The following is a 16,477-nucleotide window of genomic DNA, read 5'->3' on the forward strand; positions in this document are numbered from 1 at the left end:
GGGTTTAAATTTGTGATTTTTCCGTGAACCGGCTAGAGGATGTGAACGGACGAGAAAGATATTCAAAGTGTTCGTTGTAATTGTTTTGGACTTTTGCTCTCTCTGTTGGCGGGGCCGTTCCGCATGGAGCTGGAGCTTACTAGCTTCTTTCGGGTGCTTTACTATTGTGGATGCTTGAATGCGTGTCATTCCGCGAATTATGATTATGAACATTGCGTATATTTTTTTTTTTAATTTAATTTAATTTTTTTTATTTTAAGAAATTTAATAGTATCATGTAATTCGATTGGGCTGGCTTGTCTATAGTAGCAAGCATCCCGATCTTCATAGGGTATTCGTAAGTAATCTGATATGCACTATGTGATCAACCGGTAAGAAAAGAAAGCATTATTATATATGCTTGTGAACAGGAAGATAAAGTGACATGATAGTGGAAAGAATCATGACTCGCATCATCACTCGATATCTCCCCTTGAAGGCCAGGGCAGTCAACACACCCGGCGGACCACTCACTTAACCTCGGAAAGGAGAGAAATGCAAAAAAGCAGCGAACGTGCATAGATTCATGCAGTCGGCTCCGCACTTACTCTATGCTATCGACCACGTCCTCCTCGGTGATAGGTCCCATCCAGGGTGAGCCGTCGAAGATGCGAACATGTTGTGGAGATTGAGCATTTTGGTGAACATCTTCCACTTGCTCAACAGATATTCTCGGCTCTTCGACGGAGTTGAAGAACTGACCCGCAAATTCCGCAACTTCGTTTGCCATCTTAGTCTCCAAGATTCCCTCTAGCATCTGCATATCTTCTTTCCACCTTTGTTCTCTTCGTGCCTTTTCCTCTTCTAGCCGGCGACAGGTTCCGTCTCGCTCTCGAAGTTTGAGGCAGTTTGGGCACAAATAGTTTACCTCGCAGTATGAGCAGTTACATGGAGGATTTGCCTCAACGCAGTCCTGACATACGTGGACCGAGCAGCTCGAGCACTCACGTAGGACACTACCACACCTCTGTCGTTGATCGCCGACAGCTCGATACTGCGGGCAGAAGAACGATTGGCAACCCTGCCATTTGGCCGCATCTGACTGTGATTCACAACCAACGGAGGAACGGGACGAAGAGCGGGACCGGTTCGAGTTCGAAACCGAGGCACTCCTGAGTCGGCGGTGCACAAGAGAAATGGGTCCTGGCGGGTCGTCAGCGCCCTGCAAAGTGTGACTACCAACATCCGGAACACCATCTGCAGGATTATCCTCGGTGAAACTGCTTGCAGTAGAGTCGACAGCCCGGTGGGTCCTGTACGGCAACGCAAATTCGGTTGAAGAGCTCATTAACGGAACATGTGGCGAAGCATAAGCACTGGTGGTCTGTTGAGAGCTTGCTCCGGGCCGATTTTGGATAGCCATCTTTTCTAGAGTAAGGTCGCGGTATCCACAAATGCGTAAGCGGAGACCGCGTAGGTCATGTTCAATGCATAATGGCTTCGAGCAACTCTTACAGTGTACCTTCCACTGGGGAGTGTCATAACATTCCTGGCATAGATTTCGAGGACAAGCGGTGGGTTCTCGGTCTGGAGGCCCCAGCAACCATTTCATCATCGCTATATGTCCCGTTTCGAGAGTGTAGTCGGGTTTCCGTGGATCACCGTAGGCATACTTGGGGAAGGTCTTACTCCACTCTTGCGCCGAGTATTCCAGATCTTCCCAGCCTTGCCCACGGGGCAGAGGCGCCGCTCGCACCTGATCTACATCCCGGTTAGGAGTCCCAATGCTGATACCGCCCCCGCCGGAAAAGATTGGTTCTGTACAACACCAGTGAAATTTCAGGACAGGATGAGGAGCTGTAGTGTTATTATGATTCAAGGTATCGCTTTCAGAAGTACTTGCTAGGGGGTCCAGCATGAGGCAGGGGGAAGTGGTAGCGCCTGGCGCCCACCAGAAAGGTTGCTTAGTCTCCCCCGAGAGCGATGAGGGACGTCGAGGACGTACGTAAGGCCGATCATAAGCACAACTTGCACAGAGCGTCTTACGACATCCAACACAGTGCATTAGAACACTACACTGTTCGCATCTCTCCGGAATCTCCTCGTAGCAGTTGTCGCAGCGGATATTTTCCACGAACCGCTTATGGCTCCAACGTGAATGGGCCGGTGACATTTTACCCTCCCCAAGGTCCCTGCCTTCTCCTGTCCCTAGGGCTTCACCATAGCAGCCGGTCTCCTCGTGTTCCCACAGCTTACCGTCTCTTTTGGGTGGACGGCTGCTGTGATCTACAGGGCCGATCCAATTCTTCGACCGCCATAACCGATCGAAAACCACCCAGACCTCCGCGGAGCCCTGCGGTACTCTCATGGAGACGTAGCCTCTCCTCCTATAGCATCTTCCGGCAGGAGTCGAACACCACGCGGTATCGGTCCAAATCCCAAGTTTATGGCAGAGATTGACTAATTCATGGGTCGGTTCTGAGTCTGAATCCTTCCGAGTTAAAGAAGAGGAGAGGTAGGGTCTTCGTCGGTGATGTCGGCATCGATAGGTATACAGACTTTTCAGCGCAAGACGCTTGGTAGATGAAGAGCTACCGATGCTTTTTTCCATATCCACGTCGTATTGGAGCCCAAACATTGTCAGATACGGAATGATATGGTATTTGAGGGAGACATTTTTACACCCCCGGACAGAGAGATGTTCTAGTGTTTCACGCCGTGAATACAAGACAGTCGATATGAGAATCTGCCCAGACACCGCCGTATTATCCAACTCTAGACTCCTTAAACACGGACTGAACGGAACCACCACATTCATCAACAACTGATCAAGAGCATATGGCCGAGATTGTCGTGGTACCACCACTGGCTCCAGAGTCCCTGGTATGACAACCCGGAGGGGTGAAGAGGTGCCTGAAGGGAAGAATAAACGAAACGACAAGTGCTTCCATGCTGTGGGATAGGATCTAAGAAAGGACCGGAGGTAGCGGGAAGTGTGGTAAAGTTTCAGAATGGAGTCTGTCGGGAGTTGAAGTAGCAGGGATTCGAGGAGAGGAGCATGGGTTGTAACGACTCGTTCGAAGGTTGAGAGAGAGCGTTGGACGGGGACGAGCGACTGTTCCAAGGCGGAGTCAACCAGCACCTGCTGGTGGTGACCGGCGCTATCGGCCATGCTTTCAGGTCCCTGATTCTCCTATGAACTGGCGGTCAGATCGTGGGCGAGAGATGTAGCAGCGTGGTTTATTGCCCTTGTCTCTTCGTCTGTTGGTCACGCTGTTGCTATTGCTGCCGCTGAAGGTCAAAGTGACGCGAGGTCGCGAACACAGCGGAGATTGCGGAAGATGCAGCGCATCATAAGGAGAAAAGAAGGAAGGCGACACAGCGCAAGGAGGGCGGTATAGATTCAGGAGTTGGACATCATGCGAGGCCATCAAAGGGAGAATAAGGTACGATAATACTGGCTGATGGGTGGCTTTGACAACTCACTATTGGGACAAAAACCAAGGGCCTTACGGCCGGCAACTGCCCGCTTGCATCATGTGATGGGTCGACTTAAAAAAGACTCTTCACATTTTTGCGACCTTCCCTATTCGAGCCGTGAAGATAGTACTTCAATTATTTAATAAATAATATAGAGGCCCTGAACCTCGATAGGGTTGAATACTATTTGGTCGATCTATGGAGGAATAACCCTTTTTCTTTCCATTTTCAGATGTTGACCTTCAACAACATTGGGTATATATTATAGTTTCATCAATCCAATGGATCTCCGGGAAGTTTAGTGCCGGTCTATTGAATCGCCCACTGTATATCCCCTTGCAATGCCCTTGCGTCCTTCCACCACCAGCGTATCGTCTGAGGCGTCCTCTTCATACTGAATATCGAAATCACTCCCCAACCCCTTCCACGTCCGTTGCGATCGAAGAAATTCGGCCCCTGGGGAGAAGGTCCCGCCGATCATAGCCAAATCCCCTTTGGCCCGTTTAGCTAGCGCTCGAGCAGCAGAGGGTCCGCTAGCTGCTGACGCTGCATCCTCCGCTGATGCTGAAACGCGGGGTGCGGGATTCCGCATCGGCCTTGAGTGTGAGACATAGCGACCGGTGCGCAAATCGAACTCAGGTGGTGCAGATTCGGAGTCGGACATATTCTCTTCCTCATCGGCGGTCACATCATCCGACAATGGAGTCTCATCGTCCGTGTCCTTGGTTTCGTGGTTAGGTTGATTAAGAACGCTCTGGAAGTCACTCTGCCAGGCTCCAGTCCAGATACGCTCGGCATCCCCCTGCAGAGCAAGCTCCAGCTCAAATGGGGTGATCACTGGCTTCCAAAAATCTTTGCTGTCAACTAGGGAACTCTCCCAGCAACCGATGACCACCCAACCATCGATCTCACTGAAATTAGCCACCTTGGCTGCGTTCAATTTCCCCACCACAAACATATAGCTCTTCTTGCCAGCTTCCGCGATTTTTTGCTTCACATGTTCTACAATATGTAGATAATTCTTCACGCTGAGCGTATTGACTAAAATTCCAAAGATTGGTGCAGTGCTGAGACGGGTCAAGGTGGCATATCGACGTCGCAAAGCGATCGCAGTCGATGCCGGCAAAGGCTTGACGTTCTCGTTTTGTGGGTCATCCGTGGGATATATGTGGATTGAAGCTACGCGGGATGCCAGCGTCATGAGGAGCGCCGTAGGAGGGTCTGAAATGTGGAACAGCTGCCATTCGGATAATGAATCAGGAGTCTCGCGAACCGAGTCCGGCACTGTTCGATTGGGGATCGCAGATGACGGGTTGTGGACCAAATCAGTAGCAAACAAGTCGGTGTAACCTTCGTTCAGAAGTCGTGAGTACACTGCAGGGATATGGTCGGTGTATGTCACATCAGCGGCGAGGATGACCTTTGTGGTAGGATCAGGGTAGGTCTCTTTGAAAGCGCGAACGACGGGGTCAATGGGAAGAGGTTTATGTGTGAAAACGTAGATCACCGGTAGCCTAGACGTTGGAGATAGGCATGAGCGGCCATAGTGTACGACGACATCTGCATTGACGTGCTCTGCGGCCACCTCGTCAACGCAGCAAGTCCCGTAGGACGTATCGGCTAAGATATACAATTTTGGAAATGTCTCCGTAGTATCCGTCATATTGAGCTGAGAGACCGAATGGGATAGGCCATCCGAGTCTGCAGTACCACTTGCTCCGCCATTCTGCGTCTGAGAAACATTGCTGTCCGTAGCGTTGCGTTTGGCCAAACCGCGACTAAGCAATTGAAACACCCGTGGTGCATCCGGAAGCATATCATCGGGAAACTGAAGAGCAATTCGCTTATACCGGGCCTCTCGGATCTCCTTCAACGTGCGATCAATATCATAAGTGATTGATAGCTCCTCGTCCGACAACGCGCGTGGTGCCTCTTGTGTAGTAACGGGCTCGGTGGCCTCGAGAATACGATCATCGGGGGTAGACAGCACGGGGGCTGCTGCCATTTCGGTAGCCATCTCGAAAAAGTTGATGATATCAGTAATATAACGGATTGCAATGGCAAACAATGTTGACTTAGGGGAGATCGTGGAAATGGCGGGGTTTGAGATTGTTGTGGAAATTTTTTTTTTCGGCGATTTTGAGAGAACAGAAAACACCCCCACTTCACCCCGCCATTAAATCCGTACAAGAGCCAATGGCGCTGATACCAATTACTGATGATTGTATACATGAAATACGATGCCTTCTCCCTCTAATTCTCTACCTTTTTCATCCATAGTTTCTGTACTAGTGGAATGGTCAGTCGATTAAATGCAAAGTAACATTTTACCATTGTTAGAAATATATATTTTTTATTATGTAGGTAGACACAATCGCCGAACTATCAAATACACACGAAAGAGTAAACGTGTTGGATAGAAGGCTCCCTAACCTACAAATCCGCCCGTGCTAGTTCCCCAGCCCAAACACGTCGAATCAATTCACGGATTGGCGCGCGTTCGATCTCCCGAGGGTTCCAGTAGGGGTTGCTAACAGCAATATCCGCTGCCTTGTCGATATCTTCCTCCTTCATGCCAAAGTCCTTAAGACCTCGCTTGACTTGCAATTTAGACAGCAAGACATTCAGGCCCTGGATAGCATCTCCATTGCTATCGGGAAGCGCTTCAGCCAGCTTCTTCATTGCCTCTGGAATCTTCGGCGCATTGTAAGAGATTGCATGAGGCAACACTGCTGTATGTGTCTCTGCATGGGGCAAATTGAAACTGCCACCTAACGTATGGCATAGTTTATGGTGGATAGACATACCCACACTACCAAGACAGGTCCCGCAGAGCCAAGCTCCATACAGAGCTGACGCCCGGGCAGCTTGGGATGTGGGGTTCTCGACAATCTCAGGAAGGGCTGATGCTAGTGCACGGGTACCCTCGGCGGCCATCAAGTTGATGACCGGGTTAGTGTTACGGGCATAGAGTGCTTCGACTAGTCGTATGATAACCGTTGAGCTTTCGTGATCATATAATGGTCAGAACAGTAGCAGGTTCGTAAGGACTCACCGGCATGAGCAATAGCATTCACACCACTAGTAGCACTCATTGCTGGTGGCAGTGTCATAGTAAGGTCGACATCGTAAATGACAGTTCCGGGGAGGATTTTAGGATCCGAACGTGTCTTCTTCAAACCATCGGCCGTCTCACCCAAGATAGGGGTCATTTCACTTCCCGCGTAAGTGGTTGGAATGCAAATGTGAGGCATGCCCGTACGGATGCTGATGGCTTTCCCCAACCCGATGGTGCTTCCACCGCCGATAGAGATGACCAAATCAGCATTCTGAGACTTCGCATACTCGAGAGCCTTGTCAGTAATATGTGTAGGAGTGTGCATCGTAGCCTCAGTAAAGATACCGGCTACCTTGCCCTTGAGGACGTCCTTGACCATCTCCGCTTGGCTGGTCTGCTGTGGTGTCGACAACACCAGCGGAGCCTTCAGGTTGAGTCTGGAGACCTCATCGGGGAGTTTTTGGAGAGTACCACTGCCGAAGACGACTCGTCCAGGGTTCGCGTTATATTCGAATGCATCCATCTTAAGAGCTCGGTCTATCTTTGTGACGTTAGAAGAAGAAGATAGGAAATCACAGCGGGACAATCAATGGGAAACAAATTGATTAATATCTAGCTAGTGCTATGGCGGTTGACCGATATAAGTACCGAGATCTAATGGGTTAGAGGAAGCTTTGATCATCATGAATAATCTCTCTGCACCCCACACCCCACCAGTAGTAGGAGACGGTCCTGCAAACAACCGTCAGGCAAATGCCTTTGCCGTGGGTCCTCTTCGCGGGGGTTCCTGATTTCTCGGCAGCTGCTGCTCTGATCGCTTCCGGGAAGGCCGATTTATAAGGGAGAAGGACGGCGGAGTTCCTCACCTCGGAAATCCCCCGTTCTGTAACAAAATTAACCAACGTCACATGGTTAAGAGGGCTAATTTGTTTCTAGACCGAACGGATCGATGGGGTTGACGTCAGGTCCAATCATGTAGAGAATACTTGCCCATATTGACATATAAATCATTGGGTAAACCGACTTTAAGTTACATAGTACTATAAGATGCAAGGTTTCTAAATGGTTTCTTCGCATAAGAAACTCCCCCACGCTATGCATCCCCGCCGTGCAGTCCGTTCCTCGCATTTGTTTCCTGCAAGCTAGTTCCCTTCATGCAGGAACGAGTAGTAGCAGTAAGAATGACAGGATCAATCAAGATCATAGAACGCCATTACGTGTTGACCGCCGCTGCGATCCTTGCCTTTGCCCTTCGTCCGTTTTCTCTTCGCTTCGTCGGCCCGCCGACGTTCTCCATCGCTATCGTCCGAGTCAACATCATCATCGTCGTCGCTGTCTTCATCACTATCGTCAAGCATGTGTTTTTCACCAGCGCTAGCGCCATTTGCCGCAGATCCGACTGCTTCATGCCAAACCTTGACCACCTGCCCACCACCACTGACCATACGGCCTTCCACATCGAATCCTAGACCGACAACGCCCTCCGTTTCATCGTGCATGACCTCTGACACAACTTTGTTGGGGCCAATCCTGACGAACTTAACACCGCCACTTCCGAGACCAACCGCGACCATCTTGCCCTTTCCGAGCTCATCAGGAACCATCGTGAGGGTTTCGAGAGACTCTCCCTCACCGCCGTTCCGCTGAACGTAGATGCGCTCGTCTTGATCATCCCATGCACCCTTTTCCCAAAGGGTAAGGACCCCACCGGAGCCACCCACAAGCACTTTCTCGCCGCGGCTTGTTCCGGTAGTGGCCAAGCCACCGACATACACGGAGCTCACCAATTCTTCTTCCTGGTCCTCACTGCGCACCATTACCCCTCGTCGTAAATCCGTCACGGCCAATGTAGTACCACCAGTTGATACCCATTGCTTGCTAAATCCAGAGGTACTTGTATCCGATGCAGGCAATGGAGTGATAGACGAGATGTAATCATCGTGAGGGTGGTGTGTCTGTTGCGGTCGGGCCGAGACGCGGGAAAATGGAAGGCGAAGGTCATATAGATGTAATGCGCTCGAGTCAGTAGCGAGAAGGAGGGTTTGGGGGGAAAGCGCATGAATAACGGTTGGGGCATCAACGGAGCTGCAGAACAAAAGATAAGTCAATAGAGTCCCCCCATAACAGGTTGTCCCACAAAACTATATATATATATATATATATATACTCTTGACAGCCATTTTAAAACTCACCCATCTTTTTCCGGGGGAATTGCAATCTTGTTTTCCACCACACCGGTCTCTGCCTTTGCAGCTTTAACCAATCCATCTGTTCCAGCAGAGTACAGCGATTCACCGTCAATTCCAAACGTTAAGCACCGACAGCTGCCCTTATGTCTTCTCGTCCTCCACATCGTATCAATATGTCCTCGACCATTTCGTGATGAGGAAGTCGACGCCTGATCGTCGTCACTGTCCACTTCATCTGACGGAAGACGGAAGGTTTCAACATGACCGGAGGCAAGCCCAACGGAGACAATTGGCTCCTTGGGGTGTATAGCCTGCGTGAATAGATCCGCAGAAAGCGGTAATGTGCAGACTGTGTCAAACATAGCGATTCAATGAGGGAAAAACTGGTCACCAATCTTCCCTTTTTTTTTTTTTTTCTTTTCCCTTCGGAGCTCTTTGGATAAACCTTAAGAAGCTCGGATCGATTTCCCGCTTGAGAAAGTGCGGGCCGATGGATCTTCCGCGGGCGGTTCCACCTGTTAAATATATATATTCACTCTTTGGTCGATCATCTACTACTCCATATACTGCTGCTACTTATTAAGATTGGTGCTACGGTACTCTGCACGATATAAATCCAACTATAATGAAAGACTCTGTCTCGTCAATTTGTCCTAATTGAATACAGACGAAGAAAAGAACGCGAATCACAGAGAATGTCATAATAAAATCAAATCGAGTCGAATCCCCTGATTCTGCGCGGCAGAACCAAGGCAAACAGAAATGAAAGAAAAGAGCAATGTATCGAGACATCTGTCCTTGCTAGGGCCTCTATCCAGCACATCTTTTTCCCATGCTATGTACATGTTCTCGCTCAATGTTGCCAATGCCAAACCCAATCGGGCTAGCCTTGACTGCCCTTAAATTTTGGCACTTAAGCTGGGGCGTCGAAAGTAGAGCCGATCGGTCCGAACTTGATGTTAGAGTAGGTCACGGTGGAACTGCCGTGCTGCGACTCGACCGTCTCAGGGTCACCGACGTGTGGCTCGCAGGTGCCACGAGCGACACCGGGGGTGCTTGCGTCAGCGTCTTCTGGGTAGCTGCTGTCCAACCACATCATGCTGGAATGGTGGTCATCCCAGATACTGAGAGTCAGGACCATAGAGGACAAGGCATCGCCCATGCCCTTGAGTCCTCCGTGCTGCGTAAAGATGTCGTCATCGCCGAATGCCGTCTTCTGGGCAGTACAGAAGTCGGTGGTGATCGAGTTACCAGTGACACCATCAACGTTCGATGCGGCATTGGCGATGACCTTACCGCCCTGTACGTAGAAGCGCTTGATCTCTGACAAGGCACCGGAGTCAGTGCCGTCGGCAGTGATGAATTGGGTCACCACGGTAACTGGGGAAGAAGAGTCGACGAGCTGGCCGGGGCCATAGAAAGACTCATTGCCCATGCGGTAAGCGTTGAAGTCACAACCATCAGGGTCGCAAGTTCCGCCATAACGATCCGCGGAGTAAGTTCCTCCACAAGAATCGCCTTCACACATGGTCTGAGCGGTATCATCGCAAGGATGGGGCGTGTAGGCCGTAGAGATGCTGTTGGCTTCCCAGATATCCATCTCGGGGCAGCAGGAACCGTGGCCACCAACACCGGCATTCTTGTCGCTGTCGGACGGCTCCCATCCTTCCACGTTGGCCTGATTTCAATTGTTACTATCTTTGGCCAAAAATATCAAGGCGGACTTCTTACCTGACCGTTGATAAACTTCAAGTCTCGTGGGCACTGTGAATCACAGTAGCCAGTTCCATACTTGGCGCCAGCCTTGTTGGTTGAGTACTTCGCGACACCGCCGTCGGCGTCCATGGAGACGAAGTAAACGGCACCGTTCAAGCCACAAGGAAGCTTGGAAGCGTCCACATCAAAAGTGAACTCATTGTTCAAGAGGTTGAATGTCTGGTATGACTCGTCGTCATCTGCCATTAGGTACAGACGAGAGCCGACGTTGGCACCGGTGACAAACTGGAGGGTCAGGGCATCCCCGCTGGTGGTAACACCGTAAGTGCCCTCGTAATCGGCTCCATCCAGTGCACAGTTCGAAGCGCAGGATTCGTTATCAGGGCAGAGGCTGGCATCCCACTTTATGTTGATTCAATCAGTCAGGTGCATATGTCTCTTTGGGATAGATGTGTGGATGGAAACTTACAGTGTTGCCAGTGTAACAGTTAGTGGAACCGTCAACGGAGTGCAACCAACGCCAGTTGGAATCAAGTACAACAGAGCCTTTCTGCTCAGTACAAGTGCCACCAGCAGCACACTTTTGCCAGGTCAAGGAAGGATGTGTTTCCGCCGTCAAAGTTCCAGCCTGCTGGGCTTGGACCGCAGTCCAAAAGGCAGAGAAGAGAAGTGCACGTTGATGCATTGCGAATACTCAATGGAAAGAGAGAATGGGTTGAATTGAACTTGTTGCTGCTGTTGCCTGTCCTGCAGAGATAATATTCTGATCTTGGGCAGGAGGCGTCCGGTCTTTATATAACCGGTCTGCCATCAGAACTAAGAGAGAAACACCCTGGTGTTCATTTCGGAAAAATTCCTTTACAAAGCCCTATCCATACTAGCCGGTGCAACGGACCGCGATGCCGCTGAAATGACCGTTTCATAGAGATTGAGGAAGCCATACAGGAGCCGCCGGGATCACATGAGCATATTGCTGTTGAGGTACAGCCAAGAGTGGAGCCTAGAGCGTTCATGACATATGTGTAATGAACACTTGAGGACTGTTGGCGCATAAGGTCTGTAGTTGGTCTGAGATGGTAACGGAGTATGCTCCGAAATAATGCATTAAGCGATATCCTCAACAGTTCCGGTTAGAGAATTACAAGAAGGGGAAGAACCATGGCCCTTGCTAATTTCCAAGACTGTCCGCAGGGTGAGGAGATGTGATGATGCATGCTTTTCGGGTCGGCGTTCCGATCAAAAGAGACTAACAAGAACTATACACGGAGGTATATCCTACTACCAAAAGCTCGATTTGATCAGGGGTCTAGGGAAGGCGTACGAAACTGGTGCCATATTCCTACCAGCCATCCTATTCGAGTGAATGTATTCTTCACGATTGTCGCTCCGGCTTGTCCGGCCAATTCTTCCTTTGCCGGAGACTAGGCATTTGTGGTAACCTCAGCCCGGGTGTAGTAGATCGAATCTTAGACCTAATCCTTGTTTGGGAAGTCGATCGGCAGGACGAAACTCCCTATAGATGTGGGTTAAGGACGAGGTGGTCTGATGTGTACTGATTGGTCGCGATGCATATTCTGACGCATTGAGTGTTTAGATGAAGGATTGACCCATCATTAAACGCTCTGGATAAAACCCTGCCGATCGTCGGAATGCGGGGGAGAAGATCCATCAATGAAATCAAGCCTCGCGGTGCCCTCGACATGTCGGCACTGTTGTTCGTGGAATTGTGGCTGCCAGATGGCGCCCGGGAACTTGGCATATCGTGGCTAATGCAACCATTCACTCTATTCAAACCAGTATCAAACCCGGCATACTTCGATCAAGGCACAGTTGCAGAATCGGGGTCTTGGAACACATAGTAGGCGATAGCAGCCCTCCGTGCCGTTCTTGTAACTAGAACATCTCGCGGTGCATAAGAAATATGCAGCTAGGATCTTCGGTAATTATCCGCGACAGTTATCCCTGTAGAAACTCATCTCTAGAGCAGTACAATTGTTGTCTTTCGATACAGCCAGTGTGACCTGATAGGTTTGTGGGGCTGGTACCTTGCAGATCGTTTCCTTATCCATACCTTCTGCCTGATTATCCTTCAGCAGCTGTCAGATTAGAAGACAAGACTTCATATTTAGCCGGTATTCTGGCCCCAAAATGACCAGACGGAACGTTCGTCCGTATCACTCTGGTGACCACTATTAGGGTCTTGGCCACTATCCTATCGCTTAGACGGAGGAGAGAAGAAAAGAAGAAGAAGAAGGAAAAAAAGAAAAAGGAAAAAGAAAATGAAGGCCCCCCCCCCCTCCTTGGGCTATTGTAATTTTATCGTCGCCACTTTGATTCGATATGCCCTTGTCGAGGGGTACTCACAATGGAGGACCTAACTTGTCCTCTCGCCTGATTCTTTCCCCTCTACGTCTATGCATGGGATTTAGCTCCTGTAGACATTCCACTTGATTATCTCCTTCCATTAACCTTGCATCCTTTTGCCCGATCACTTCTATATCTCTAACAGGATCCCGATACATATTTAGAATCACATATAGCACAAGTCCAGCCTGTAGAAAAAATTGTAAAGGAAGGTAAGCCGTGGATTAGTATGGGAATATTCTGTACACGGCCGGTCCTCTTTTGCTTCTTTGGTATCTACTCCGAATATGTAAACATGAGTGATGAATAAGAGGGAGCCTCAGGCCAATGAACCTCGGCTTAACAGTAGCCCCACTACTACTAGTCAGATGAATATCAATGATCACACCCGAAAAGGAAAGATGCAGCCGAGACGGACCGTCGGCACTTCTCTTCATTCTTCCCTTCACTCCACCTACAGTCTTTCATACTTTCATTCATTGAGCACCGATTGATTCATTTGTTGGTTTGAAACCATAGACGAACTTAGACATACACTTAGACATAGAGGGTAAAAAGGAACCTTGCATTATGGCATGGTATAGCCAGACTGTCGACATTCTTCGCGATTCGGTTGTGAACCACAGCGCCCAACTTCCCGTGCTTGCTGCGACAGGGGCCTCGTTGACTGTGGGGCTCCTCTTGCGCTCCCTTCTCACCGATAAGCGTCCGCAAGGTTCTGTACTTCATTGCCCCCGAGCCATAGTCTCGTCCTCCGCGTCGGAGGCAAAGAACGGTGAAATTCCTCTTCCAAACGATGTGCTCCCGGGGGCTCGTGATGTGCCGACTCCGTATGGATCGATGCGAGTGTATGAATGGGGTCCACTAGATGGACCGAAGGTCTTGTTCATCCATGGTATTACCACGCCGTGCATTGCCCTAGGTGGAGTGGCGCATGCTTTGGTAGACCAAGGATGTCGAGTTATGCTATTCGACTTGTAAGTAGCCTATTGGTCTATAGGTCTGTCTAGACCTTGGAAGGTCGTTCTCCTTCGCTTGCTTTCTTATCTAATCCATGTCGACTCAGGTTTGGAAGAGGCTACTCGGATTGCCCGTCCGACCTCCCTCAGGACGATCGACTCTTTGCAACCCAAATATTGCTTGCTTTGAGCACATCTTCAGTATCATGGACCGGAGCTGGTAGTGGTAAATTCAGCCTAGTTGGGTACTCCTTAGGAGGAGGGATAGCAGCATCTTTTGCATCGTTCTTCCCCCAGCTACTTTCTTCACTGGTTTTGCTTGCCCCGGCGGGCTTGATACGTGACTCTCAGATCAGCTTTCAGTCACGGCTCCTTTATTCCCGCGGCCTTATTCCTGAACGTGTCTTGGGATTCCTTGTCGGCCGTCGTCTCCGTGCGGGCCCACTAACTACCCCGAAACCCAAATCCCAAAAGATTAACGCCGCGGATGCATTGACCGAGGAGCTTCCTTCGCAAGGAGGCGCTAATACTCAACTGTTGTCTCGAGCGTACCCGCATGTTACTGTGCCCGGAGCTGTTAAATGGCAAGTTAACTGTCACGCTGGCTTCGTCCATGCTTTCATGTCCAGCATGCAACACGGGCCGATATTACAGCAGCGCCAACGGGAATCATGGGAGCGCCTCGGTGAATTCCTCTCTGCTCAGAGCAAACTATCCCCCCAAGAGCAGCAGGATAACGGCCTCCCAAGTAACAAGGTGATTATTATGTGTGGCGAGCATGACTCAGTTATTGTCAAGGACGAACTCGTCCCAGATGCCACTTCCGCTCTCCAGGGAAACGTGGAATTCAAATACTTCAATGCGGGACACGAGTTCCCCAGTACAAAATATGATGACGTAGCACACGCCTTATTGGAAGTGTTACATTGATAACTGTCTTGCAGCTGGGCTATATGACAGGAAAACCCCGCTCTTCCTCATGGAACCGAAGGGCCTGTCGACCTGTCCTTTGTCCTGGGTATGTGCCCTTTGTATCTTTCTGGGCACTGGGCTGTGTTATGATTGTCCAACCTGATAGACTTGTACATAGAGTGCCCATTGTGGCCTTATAGACCTCTCGTTGTTTTTTTCTTTTTGTTTTGGTTAAGCTTGGAATACAGAGTAGAGTTCCATGATCATTTTTTCAAGATTTCGTCTGTCGCGTCGAGTTGACTTGAGAGCCGTGATACATGATCAGACCGGTCTTGCATTCGCGCGCGAGCAAAGTAAGGTTCATCTGCAGCGGGTGACTGGGAGAATCGATCGACTACGCTGTTGCTGCTTCCGTCCGGTACATGACTTAGATCTCCTGCACTGAGACCCTTGTTCATGCCGTTCGTAACTCTGCTAGGAGCACAGAAAGTCAGGGGGATGGCCATATGAATGGACAAGGATTCAGTCTGACCTGGGGTGTTGTTTGCTTCCAGAAGGCATTGTTGGTATTGGTAAAACCCAAACCCAGTCTATGCCACCGGCCTGTACTGAGATAACTTGACAGTTATGCAACTGTGTGCCACAACGACAAATTGCACTGTTCGAGAGAAAAATTGGTCGGATGTGTATTTTGCCGGCCGTTGCAATGAAGAGAAACTCTGAGAGAGTACAATCAACGAGCTTGAGTGGTAGAAACTGCAGTCTTTTCTATACGCCAGGTCTGGTGCTGTTGTGTTGCTAACCTTGTGAATGTGCTAGGGAAAAGCGTGGAAGACTTGTAAGTTTATATACTACCTCCTCGAGGTATATATCCCACAACTGCTTACAAAGGGAGCCTGATGTTTGTGATACAAGAATAGAAAGAAGAAGCCTCTACGATAGCTTAGCTCGAAATCGACGAAAAAAAAAAAAAAAAAAAAGACTCGCTTGCGGGTGAGCGACGCAGAGATAGGGATCTTCGGCTTGACTGCATTTTTGGGCATCGTATCTCTAACCGTTCAGTCGGAACAGCCCCGGTGATTGTCTTCATTTACTTTGACCGGAGAACCAAGCCTGTTTAGGTCCGCCACATGGTGAGATGGGGCTCTGCTCTGCATATGCTTTCAGGAAGTCCACTTAACGGGACCCACCCAAGACATTGCCATGACGGAAACTACAAAATTAGTTTCACGGGCTCTAGACCCAGAAGGGGCTGGTTTTCCGATGATCATTTGGGAGGAGGGAGTGGAAACTGGGATATGAAGTCAGACTGGGTGCCAGGTTGGGGTAGAGTTGGATCCGGAATGGACATTCTGGGGAACCCATGACCGACAGGTAACAGGCGCATCGGTGGCCAAGGAGGAAGCATCATCCTTTCGGTATGCAATTCGGGGGCCAACAAGGCTAAGCGAACTATGGGGTAAGGAAGGTCGTTAGGATGAACGCCGAAATGTCGTCACCGGATGTGTGAACCGTGAAGGAAGGGGTAAAAGTGCTGAAACGCCGACATCAGATCAGGACTCACTCGACACTCCATATGGAAAAGCTTCGTCACGAGTCTAGACCGAGATCAGAACCTGTTCACGGGTAGGGAAGGGAAGGGGGTCAGCAACGAACCGTTTTGAAGCTTGGACGGAGATCGAACGGACGTGGGCCAACGTGGTTGATTGCTTTAGCGGACTGATCATGCACTGCCACAGTTGATACTACACAGTAAGTACTAGTAGTAAGCTGATACCTGTCTCTGTGATTTTCTAGCTCAGTCCCCACTCTCTCTTCCC

General features: G+C 49.9%; 5 protein-coding genes across 5 annotated transcripts; 1 reads left to right on the forward strand and 4 right to left on the reverse strand.

Moving 5' to 3' along the window:
* Nucleotides 1–262: 262 nt before the first annotated feature.
* BDV27DRAFT_65530 (uncharacterized protein) lies at nt 263–3,478 on the reverse strand. The gene has a single exon (XM_032077209.1). It carries the CDS (start codon nt 3,149–3,151, stop codon nt 584–586), a length of 2,568 nt encoding a protein of 855 aa, XP_031921763.1. The 5' UTR covers nt 3,152–3,478; the 3' UTR covers nt 263–583.
* Nucleotides 3,479–3,757: 279 nt separating this feature from the next.
* Nucleotides 3,758–7,040, reverse strand: BDV27DRAFT_150243 (uncharacterized protein; the record flags this gene model as incomplete). The annotated part of the gene is made up of 3 exons (XM_032071197.1): nt 3,758–5,476; nt 5,929–6,440; nt 6,515–7,040. 3 exons carry the CDS (start codon nt 7,038–7,040, stop codon nt 3,758–3,760), a joined length of 2,757 nt encoding a protein of 918 aa, XP_031921764.1.
* A 462-nt stretch (nt 7,041–7,502) lies between these two features.
* On the reverse strand, nt 7,503–9,343 carry BDV27DRAFT_65563 (WD repeat-containing protein jip5). The gene is made up of 2 exons (XM_032077210.1): nt 8,710–9,343; nt 7,503–8,602 (listed from the first exon to the last, which is right to left on the reverse strand). The coding sequence occupies exons 1-2, from the start codon at nt 9,066–9,068 to the stop codon at nt 7,708–7,710; spliced, it is 1,254 nt and encodes a 417-aa protein (XP_031921765.1). The 5' UTR covers nt 9,069–9,343; the 3' UTR covers nt 7,503–7,707.
* On the reverse strand, nt 9,344–11,107 carry BDV27DRAFT_169275 (glycoside hydrolase family 7 protein; the record flags this gene model as incomplete). The annotated part of the gene is made up of 3 exons (XM_032074994.1): nt 9,344–10,384; nt 10,438–10,824; nt 10,892–11,107. 3 exons carry the CDS (start codon nt 11,105–11,107, stop codon nt 9,620–9,622), a joined length of 1,368 nt encoding a protein of 455 aa, XP_031921766.1. The 3' UTR covers nt 9,344–9,619.
* A 2,122-nt stretch (nt 11,108–13,229) lies between these two features.
* Nucleotides 13,230–14,798, forward strand: BDV27DRAFT_65577 (alpha/beta fold hydrolase). The gene is made up of 2 exons (XM_032077211.1): nt 13,230–13,763; nt 13,853–14,798. Exons 1-2 carry the CDS (start codon nt 13,357–13,359, stop codon nt 14,673–14,675), a joined length of 1,230 nt encoding a protein of 409 aa, XP_031921767.1. The 5' UTR covers nt 13,230–13,356; the 3' UTR covers nt 14,676–14,798.
* The last annotated feature ends 1,679 nt before the right edge of the window (nt 14,799–16,477 follow it).

The sequence above is a fragment of the Aspergillus caelatus genome (assembly GCF_009193585.1).
Source record: "Aspergillus caelatus strain CBS 763.97 unplaced genomic scaffold BDV27scaffold_315, whole genome shotgun sequence".
In the NCBI taxonomy this organism is placed as follows: Eukaryota; Fungi; Ascomycota; class Eurotiomycetes; order Eurotiales; family Aspergillaceae; genus Aspergillus; species Aspergillus caelatus.